Genomic DNA, 11128 nt, shown 5'->3' on the forward strand with positions numbered 1-11128 from the left:
TTTTTTTTACTTTTTTACTTTGTCCCAGGGGGGGACATGACAGATCGGTGATCTGACAGTTTGCACAGCACTCTGTCAGATCACCGATCTGAGAGCAGTGCAGGCTGCTTCACAGTGCCTGCTCTGAGCAGGCTCTGTGAAGCCACCTCCCTCCCTGCAGGACCCGGATCCGCGGCCATCTTGGATCCGGGGCTTGAGCAGGGAGGGAGGGAGGTAAGACCCTCGCAGCAACGCGATCACATCGCGTTGCTGCGGGGGGCTCAGGGAAGCCCGCAGGGAGCCCCCTCCCTGCGCGGTGCTTCCCTGCACCGCCGGCACATTGCGATCATCTTTGATCGCGGTGTGCCAGGGGTTAATGTGCCGGGGGCGGTCCGTGACCGCTCCTGGCACAGTGTCGGATGTCAGCTGCGATAGGCAGCTGACACCCGGCCGCGATCGGTGGCGCACCCCCCGTGAGCGCCGCCGATCGCGCTGGACGTACCATCCCGTCCATGGTCATAGGGGCCCACCCCACATGGACGGGATAGTACGTCCGATGTCAGAAAGGGGTTAACGGCCCTATAGAAGCAACTGAAATCTCCCAAATAATCAAAGAGGCCAAAAAACGCTCTGCCCCGGGTCCAGATGGCTTTTCCTTCTCATACTATTATTATTATACATTTTTATAGCGCCATTTATTCCATGGCGCTTTACATGTGAATACGGGGCAAATATAGACAAATACATTAAACATGAGCAGATAACAAGGCACACGAGTACATAAGGAGGGAGGACCCTGCCCGCGAGGGCTCACAGTCTGCAGGGGGTGGGTGAGGATACACTAGGAGAGGGAAAAGCTGGCTGTGCGGCTGTTCAGTAGGTTGAGGATCACTGCAGGCTGTAGGCTTGTCGGAAGAGATGAGTCTTCAGGTTCTTTTTGAAGGTTTCTATGGTAGGCGCAAGTCTGATGTGTTGGGGTAGAGAGTTCCAGAGTATGGGGGAAGCACGGGAGAAGTCTTGGATGCGGTTATGGGAAGAAGAGATGAGAGGGGAGTAGAGTAGGAGATCTTGTGAGGATCGGAGGTTGCGTGTAGGTAGGTACCGGGAGACCATGTCACAGATGTATGGAGGAGACAGGTTGTGGATGGCTTTGTATGTCAGTGTGAGGGTTTTGAACTGTAGTCTCTGGGCGATAGGAAGCCAGTGAAGGGCTTGACACAGGGGAGAGGCTGGGGAATAGGTGGATTAGTCGGGCAGCAGAGTGTAGGATGGATTGGAGTGGTGCCAGAGTGCTAGAGGGGAGTCCAGAGAGTAGGAGGTTGCAGTAGTCGAGGCGGGAGATGATAAGGGCATGCACTAGCGTTTTTGCAGTGTTGCAATACTACTCTCATTTTCTCACTATCCTCTCTCCTTTTCTCATTCGTTTATTTAACTACTGGCGCTCTATGGGTACTATTGAGAGAGAGGGTCTGGAGGCTTGTATCTCGACACTTCCTAAACCTGGGAAACCTATGACCTCTCCTGGCAATTTTCATCCCATCGCCCTTCTAAATTGTGATGTAAAGATATATGCTAAGGTCTGGGCCAATAGGTTATTGTCGGTGCTCCCATCCTTGGTTCACTCAGACCAGGTTGGGTTTGTCCCGGGTAGGCAAACTAGAGATGGTACGAGACGCTTGATCGACCTGCTGGATGTGGTGGAGAGGCGGAGCCTCCCCAGTGTGTTCCTGTCTCTCGACACGGAAAAGGCGTTCGATCGGGTGCACTGGGGCTATATAGCATCTACTTTGCACAAATTTGGTCTTACTGGCCAGATTTTTTCAGCTATTATGGCTTTGTATTCCAATCCTTGTGCCTCAGTTCGCTCAGCCGGCTTTAAATCCCGTATATTTTCTATTTCAAATGGGACCCGGCAGGGTTGCCCCCTCTCCCCCATCATCTTTGCTTTAGTCATGGAGCCCCTGGCGGCTGCGGTGAGGCAATGCCCTGACATTAGGGGGGGTAATGGTGGGAAGTCAGGAGCACAAAATTGGCCTCTACGCCGACGATGTGGTGTTGTCTTGCTCTGCTCCTCTACAGTCACTATCTGCAGTGTCTTCCATTCTTACCCAATTTGCTGAAGCCTCCTATTATAAGCTAAATCTGTCCAAGTCCACAATTTTTCCCCTATTTATCTCTTCCTCTCTCCAACTTCAAATCCAAAATATTTACCCTTTTATATGGTCTCCGCTCGGATTCACTTATCTAGGTATTCAAATTACCCATATTAAAAACATTGTTCGACTTAACTGTGATTCAACCCTCCACGAAATTAAAAAAGAAATTGACCAGCTTGCCTGCTCTCATCTATCCTGGATGGCTAGGATACAAACGTCTAAGATGTTAATTCTCCCTAAACTTATATATCTTTTTAGATGCCTCCCCTTCGCTATCCCCTCTAAGTACCTCTCTGCTTTTCAAGCAATTATTGACCGTTTTATTTGGAATAACAAGCCACATAGAATAAAACGCTCCCTAATGTCTCTCCCATATGCCAGGGGAGGTCTTGGTGCCCCTAATATCCACCTTTACCACAAAGCTGCTCTCCTAGACCCCCTTAAGATTTGGTGGGAGGGGAACTCCTCCCTCCAGTGGCTCCATATTGAGTCGTGCTTTGCCCCTAGGGGTTCCCTCAAACTTTTGCTGGAGATCTGTTTGCTCCAGCCGCCCAGTTGGAGCTCCCCTCTTAAAACAATTTGCTCCGCCACTAAGGTCTGGACAAGTCTCTGCCCTACTTACCTCCCTTTTATATTTGACTACGTCTCTATTCAAGCATTAGAATACGCAATAGATGGTTTGTCTCTCTCTGCCTGGGGGGACTGCGGAATACACCGAGTGAATGATCTCTATAATGAGTCGGGCCTGAGATCATTTGCGGACCTCACTGCTCGCTATAACTTGCCTCCTAGGGCTTTTTTTCAGTGTTTCCAAATTCGTAGCCTCCTTAAACATTGCAACTCCTTCGGTGTGGCCGTGTCCCCCCTGGGTATGGAGACCCCAATCCACAGATTTTTCAGACCAAACACGTGGATTGATCATGGCATTTCCATCATTTATAAATCCCTCCTCTCCCATGATTTCTCTGAGAGACTCCCATTTATGTCCACTTGGGAGGGTGCCCTTGCATTCGAGGCTTCCCCGGAGGATTGGAGCATGGCTATGCTGCATCCTTCCAAATTCTCTTCGTGTCTTGGTCACCTCGACCAAAGCAAAAAAATTCAGCTCCTATGGTACTTCACTCCTGTTAAATTAGCTAAATTTTATCCCTCCTCTGCCCCATTATGCTGGAAAAATTGTGGTGTTTCTGGTTTGCTGGCTCATGTATGGTGGAGTTGCCCTAGTGTGCAAATATTTTGGCGTCAGGTTGAAGCGATTCTTTCAGAGGTGACCCATCTTCCTATCAACCTAACTGGCCCTCTAGCAGTATTGGGTATATCTCTCTTGGACTTCCCATCTTCCCTTCAACCCATTATTTCTAATATTCTTGTAGCGGCCCGACAATGTATTGCAAAGCACTGGAAATCTTCTAATATTCCCTCCAGACCTGAATTGATATCCAAAATTAATCTGCACTTTAGTTATGAGTCGATTACTGCGGACTGTCTTGCAAAAAAGAACAAGGTCCTTACGTGGTGGGACCCTTGGGTCTCCTCACCCTTTATTTCCTCGCCTGACCACCATCCCCCTTCTTCTGCCAGCTGACTCAATTGTTTGATATCATAGCTATGTATGCACCCATGTATTGTAATTTTTTTTTGTTTCATTCTTGATCGTGGATATTTACATTTATGTCTGCCTCTTCCCCTCCCCCTTCCTCCCCCTTTTTCCTTTCCTTGTTGCATTTTAATTGTACTGTTTTCTCAATAAAAATTGAATGGTTAAAAAAAAAAAAAAGCCAGCAGTTTGAAAAAGTTTCTTAAAAAGAAAGAAAAAAAAAAAAAAGGACTGAAGAAGAAAACACAATAAGGACAGTAATTAGGTCTACTGTAAGCAGGAAAAAAAAACGTATCCTATAATAGGACATTTTCATTTCAAATTTTGCAGGTTTTTACAGGATTTATCACCTATCCAAATGATATGATTGCTGGGAGGTCCTATCGTTGGGACCCTCACATATCTGGTGCATTTCCAAGTCCCCCCATGAAGGGAACACTAGTGCTCATATGTGACCATTCTCTTCTACAGGAATAAGGATATAAAAGAAGAAGACAGCACATAGAAGTGAATGGACCGATGGTCATGCATGCTCACCACCACTACATTCACAAAAGGAACTTGAAGAGGAGTATTCGCATCTCCAAGATCCTATCCCGATATGTACAAGATGTAATGATAATAATATTAGAAAATACCTCCATTTAGAAATGTACTAAGTTCTTCTGATTCGCTATCTCTCTCACTCCATGTGCAGGGCATTGCAGTAGCTTAAGCATCTATGGCTACAACCAGTCATATTAGTGCCAGTTAGTTAGTGCTCATAACCATGGATACCTAAGCTACTGCAATGCCCTGCACATGGGGCAAGTGACATAGCGAATCAGAAGAACTATACTACATTTCTAATTGGAGGTATCTGCTAATAATATTATTACACCTACTACATATTGGGATGGGATCTTGGAGATGGGAATACCCCTTTAAGGATACACATTTTCACGGTGGTCTGAGTATTCAGATCCTAGAAATATTTTATATTTGAGCGTTGTAGAACTTTTCATTGCTAATCACTTAAGGGGGGGTCTGTTGATGCATAGACAGATACAGAAACACACTCAGGTTTCCGTCATACATATATGTTTCCATGATGGAAACCCCTATAATTGCTGCATCAGTGGAAAAGTTGCACAACTTTATAATAAACCTTATGCTAAAATAAAAAAAGAAAAAGGGACAATAGAGAGATAGAGAGCACAAGGTATGCTACAAAGCTGGAGAAAATGTTAGATTATTTTACATTGAAACCCCCCCAAACTCTACGCGACCTGTGTGAACGATGTTTTTGGTAATCCTATAGGTGCACCCATACGGGAGGTCTTCTACAGGGCTTCCTTACCAGAGCAGAACGCTGCCTCCAGTATGTCGGAGTCCTCCTTGCTGAAGGGGTTCCAGGAGCTTCTGCCATCATGTGTCCTGGCATAGAACCAGTGCGGGGCCACCACCTCGTAGTACATTGTTGTCTCCATCGTCTCAGTAGAGACCGGGTACAAGATCGGTGGAGGGGTCTCCAGTATATTGAATGTGTCCAGTGACGCCATGTGCTAGAATGACAAAGTAAACTAATGAAAGAGTCAGCGGAGGCGATGCTGCACTTACACAGGCCGGGGATCCTTCTTCTATCTGACTAATATCACAGAGAAGACTTTGTCCCCTCCTTCCACGGTGTTACGTAAGATCAGCTCTGTAGGAAAAGCTGGGGGGGTTGGTATAAACACTTAGACTTCTATATTGACCATGGGAGGTTTTGACTATTGTGTTCAGAAACCAGTATGTAGAAATCAGCTAAAACTTTGCCAACTTCTTTACGGATCGTTGTTTGCACATAAAGGGCAACTACGTTTTCTGAGAACTTTTGGCACGTTAGAGACTTGGGTGCCAGATCCTGAGACTTCCACCAATCACTGAAATAAAGTTGGTGACACACTGCGCTCCTCCAAGAGTGAAGACCAGGTTTTAGCAACCTCTGAAGATCTCAGCTTCTGGACACCCACTGATAAAAACGTCTGACGCTTCTCTATGACATTTCAAAAGTTTAATTCTAGACATTCTACCCTCTAATGATTGTATGTCTCATCAGAAATCTTACTACAGTCAAACGCTGGAGTAAGGTACTCCACCGCTTGTCATGAATTAGCTGTGACGTCAGACCATTTTGACAAAGCTGGGCAAAACTGGCATAAAACCAACAAAAATGGCAAAATTATTCGACAACCTCATGGGGCGCAAAACTGTTGAGACTTATCAATCTTTCATGCTTTTTTCTTGTGACCATCAACTAATAAAGCTGGAGAAGCAAAAAGCACAAATAGTGTCTTATCTCAGACAAATGAAATAAAATATTGTAGGTACGCTCACCTGATCGGGTTGGGACAGTCACAACTCCCATAAAACCATGTAATGGCTGCTGCTGGACCACCAATAACATGCCGGGCAGAAAAAGAGGACTACGTGGTTCAGAGTCCGCGCTGCCCTAGGTTCAAAGGTGCAGTCACACACAAGGATAAAGCATGAATGCGGTTTGTGTCAACGCGTTTCAAGGTTTCTGTCAAAATTACATATTTTTGTATTTTGCGTTCACTCTGTATATGCTACAATGACGTGGTATCATGACTGCTAAGATTCGCTACTTAGAGCCTTTTTTCCGAATACATTGTCCATATATTTCTGCAGTTTTTGAGTTGTATGCTCATTGTGGTTTGGTCTTGATGAAGAGCTTTGGAAACCTTGAAACGCGTTGCCACAATAAACCCCATTCATGCTTTAACCTTGTGTGTGTCTGCACCTTTGAACCTTGGACAGCGTGGACTCAACCACCGTATTCCTCTTTTTCTGCATGAAATTTCTGGTGAAGAGACTTTGATGAATCGGGGCCACAATGTTTTGACTGCAGTGGTGACATCACGTAGTCAGCGCACATCACCGCTGTAGCTAATCACTGAGCTCAGGATCACAGTTACCCGAACATGATTCGGGTCAGTTTTTACTGTCCCCAGTCTCATAATCGCTGTTATTGAGAAAAAAAAAAAAGGCTGATTTCCCCATTCATTTCTCTCTCCTCTGAAATGATCTAGAGGAGAAATGGGGTCCCCCAAGCCCCACGGTAGCTCCACCATCCCCAGCCCTCCACGTTTTCTTCCTGGAAGAAAATGGAGAGTGCATGCGTAGTGCGCCTGGCCCGCCGAGATCTGCCAGACGGTACCCGACAACAATACAAAATTTTTCCTATTGGTTTATTTTGATCATTGTGATAGACCCTATCACAGTCATCAAAATAAAAAAAAAATAGTAAATCAAATTCCCCTTTGTCACCCCCTTAGTTAGGTAAAAATAATAAAACTAAAAAAAAAAAATGCATTTTTCCCCATTCTTTACAGTTATGGTTGGGGCTAGGGTAAGGTTGGGGTTACGGTTGTGGTGTTGGGGCTATAGCTGTGGTTAGGGTTAGGATTGGAATTAGGGTTGGGATTAGGGGTGTGTCGGGGTTAGGACTGTGTTGGGGTTGGAGTTATACAGTGGAAACCCCCCAATTCTAAGTACATCAGGGGGTCTCCAAACCCAACATGGCACCCGCCATTGATTCCGCCAATTTTGCGTTGAAAAAGTCAAACGGTGCTCCCTCCCTTCTGAGCCCTGCCATGCTCTAAAACAGTGGCTTTCCCCCACATCGGCGATATCGGCGTACTCAGGAGAAATTGCATAACACATTTTGTGGTTCATTTGCTCGCGATACCCTTGTGAAAATAAAAAAGTTTGGGTCTAGTAAATTTTTTGTGAAAAAAAGTTAAATGTTAATATTTTCCTTCTATACCTCTTTAGTTCTCGTGAAGCACATGAAGGGTTAATAAACTTCTTGAATGTGGTTTTGCGCACCTTGTGGGGTGCAGATTTTTTAGAATGGTGTCACTTTTGGGTATTTTATGTCATACTGACCCCCCCAAAGTCACTTCAAATGTGAGGTGGTCGGAAAAATGAGAAATTGCCGGTCAACTTTTAACCCTTATAACTTCCTAACAAAAAAAAAATTAAAAAACTGTTTCTAAGATTGTGCTGATGTAAAGTTGACATGTGGGAAATGTTATTTATTAACTATTTTGTCTGACACGACTCTTTACTTTAAGGACACAAAAATTAAAAAAAGTTTGAAAATTGTTAAATTTTTAAAATTTTTGCCTAATTTCCATTTTTTCCATAAATAAATGCAAGTCACATCCAATAAATTTTACCACTAACAACTGTCACGAAAAAACAAATCTAAGAATCAGTGGGATACGTTGAAGCGTTCCAGAGCTATAACCTCATACAGTGACAGTGATCAGACTTGTAAAAAAAATGGCTTGGTCATTAAGGTCAAAATTGGCTCATTCACTAAAGGGTTAAAGTGGTTGCCCCCTTTCTGGGAGGGGGGGGGGGGGGAAGAGGGAAATAAAAAAACAAAAACAAAACAACCTTGGCTTTCCTCACCCTACCCTGGTCCAGCGTTGTGTCTCCATCACTTGCCCTTATTTGGCTGCAGCGGTGACGTCTTTCCTGCACATGACTAGGCAGTTGGTCACCAATCAGCCATCATGTGTGGATCATCTGTACGTCATCACTAGTGGAGATCGACCAGCAAAACAACCAGCATGGCGCCACTGAAGACATGACGGATTTATTGGGCCTTATTGAGACATCAGTATTTTTCGTCAGAAGTGGCACAAAAACTCAGAAGAGCTGCAAATCTTCTATTATACCTTCTCTCTCTCTGTAGGATCCACTACTGATTTTTGCTTAACCCCTTTACCCCCAAGGGTGGTTTGCACGTTAATGACCGGGCCAATTTTTACAATTCTGACCACTGTCCCTTTATGAGGTTATAACCCTGGAACGCTTCAACAGATCCCGGTGATTCTGACTTTGTTTTTTCATGACATATTGTACTTCATGTTAGTGGTAACATTTCCTTGACATTACTTGAGTTTGTGAAAAAAAAAAAATGGAATTTTGGCAAAAATTTAAAAATTTTGCAATTTTCCAACTTTGAATTACAGAGATATGTCACACAAAATACTTACCATAATAAAGTAACATTTCCCACATGTCTACTTTACATCAGCACAATTTTGGAACCAACATTTTTTTTTTGCTAGGGAGTTATAAGGGTTAAATTTGACCAGCGATTTCTCATTTTTACAACACCATTTTATTTTTTAGGGACCACATCACATTTGAAGTCACTTTGAGGGGCCTATATGGCTGAAAATACCCAAAAGTGACACCATTCTAAAAACTGCACCCCTCAAGGTGCTCAAGACCACATTCAAGAAGTTTATTAACCCTTCCGGTGTTTCACAGGAATTTTTTGAATGTTTTTTAAAAAAAAAAAAAAGAACATTAACTTTTTTTTTTTTTTCACAAAAATTTTTTACTTCTGATACAATTTCTTTTAGTTTCCCAAGGCTAACAAGAGAAATTGGACCCCAAATGTTGTTGTACAATTTGTCCTGAGGAGACCGATACCCCATATTTGGGAGAAAACTACTGTTTGGGCGCATGGCAGAGCTCGGAAGGGAAGAAATGGTGTTTTGGAATGCAGACTGATGGAATGGTCTGTGGGCGTCACATTGCGTTTGCAGAGCCCCTGATGTACCTAAACAGTAGAAACCCCCCAACAAGTGACCCCATATTGGAAACTAGACCCCCCAAGGAACTTGTCTAGATTGTGGTGATCACTTAGAACTCCCAAGTGTTTCACTAAAGTTTATAACGTAGAGCCGTAAAAATAAAAAACCTTTTTTTCCCCACAAAAATGATTTTTTAGCCCTCAGTTTTGTATTTTCCCATGGGTAACAGGAGAAATTGGACCCCAAAAGTTGTTGTACAATTTGTTCTGAGTACGCTGATATCCCATATGTGGGGGTAAACCACTGTTTGGGCGCACGGCAGAGCTCGGAAGGGAAGGAGCACCGTTTCACTTTTTCAACGCAGAATTGCATGGATTGAGATCGGACGTCACAATTCTAACTCCAACCCTAACCCCAACACACCCTTAAGCCTAATTCCAACCCTAACCACACCCCTAACCCAAACACACCCCTAACCCTAATCCCAACCCACCCCTAACCTCAACACACCCCTAACCCTAATCCCAACCCTAACCATACCCGACACACCCTTAACCCAACCGTAATCCAAACCCTAACCCCAACTCTAGCCCCAACCCTAACTTTAGCCCCAGCCCTAAGTTTAGCCCCAAATGGAAATAAATACATGTTTTTATTTTATTATTTTTCCCTACCTAAGGCGGTGATAAAGGGGGGGGGTTTGATTTACTATTTATTGCGGGTTTTTATGATTGGCAGCTGTCATACACTAAAAGACGCTTTTTATTGCAAAAAATATTTTTTTGCGTTACCACATTTTGAGAGCTATAATTTTTCCATATTTTGGTCCACAGAGTCATGTGAGGTCTTGTTTTTTTCGGGAAGAGTTGTCGTTTTTATTAGTATCATTTTTGGGCACATGACTTTTTTTTGATCGCTTTTTATTCTGATTTTTGTGGTTAGGCAGAATAAACAATCACATCGCGTTGCTCCGAGGGTCTCAGGGAAGCACGCAGGGAGCCCCCCTATGCTTCCCTATGCAGCCGGAATGCTGCGATCATGTTTGATCGCAGTGTGCCGGGGGTTAATGTACCAGGAGCGGTCCGTGAGCGCGGCTGTTCGCGTTAGACGTACTATCCGGTTGGTGGTCATACGGGCCCATACCACCTCGACGGGATAGTACATCTAATGTCAAAAAGGGGTTAAAAATACTGAGGCAAAATACTGACATGTGAATAAGGCCAAGTTAGTCATCTCCAGTTTCCTGCAGTGTGGCAATTTCTAAAGAATCCTGGACAGTTCTTATAATTGAGTATCTACAGACAATATTTCCATTCCCAGTGATGCAATAGTTTTCACCTCTCAAAGAAAACCAGGTCAAAAGTGACCAGTTTTTGCTCTTATTTTATTCCCACTGTTCCCTTGAGTATTCAGTCTTTGTGGGTTTATATATAATTAATTTTACCATCCAGCTAGAGAAATGGATTTTTTTTTTTTTTTTATTTGCTGCTAATTTTTATGGTCTTTACAAGGGCACGTGGCTCTAGGGTGACAATGCAGAGCAGCCTAAAGACACGCCCCAGAGGATCCTGTGAGCCACACCCCCTAGGTAAAGACTACAAAACATTTGCACTATGTAAAAAGAGCTATAACAGAACCAAAGACAGACAAAAAATTCTTGGTGGGAGAAGATAAGTAAGAAGAGATCACGTGAAGCATGTGCAGGACATGATCTAAAGGCATCTATTTAACTGAGTAGATGAGGGTAACGTAAAGGCTATCAAAATTGCAGCATCAGTGGCTTTACATTAAAC

At 43.9% G+C, this 11128-nt stretch overlaps 1 protein-coding gene across 5 annotated transcripts in view; it reads right to left on the reverse strand.

Moving 5' to 3' along the window:
• The window catches only part of DDHD2 (DDHD domain containing 2), a 100815-nt gene that overhangs the window by 42959 nt on the left and 46728 nt on the right, over nt 1-11128 (reverse strand). For all 5 annotated transcript variants that reach the window (XM_069766876.1, XM_069766878.1, XM_069766874.1 and 2 more), the window contains one exon: nt 5072-5276. In XM_069766876.1, the coding sequence (XP_069622977.1) occupies nt 5072-5276 (205 nt within the window). The remainder of the gene's footprint in view (nt 1-5071; nt 5277-11128) is intronic.

Source organism: Ranitomeya imitator, chromosome 4 (assembly GCF_032444005.1).
Source record: "Ranitomeya imitator isolate aRanImi1 chromosome 4, aRanImi1.pri, whole genome shotgun sequence".
NCBI classification, from domain to species: Eukaryota; Metazoa; Chordata; class Amphibia; order Anura; family Dendrobatidae; genus Ranitomeya; species Ranitomeya imitator.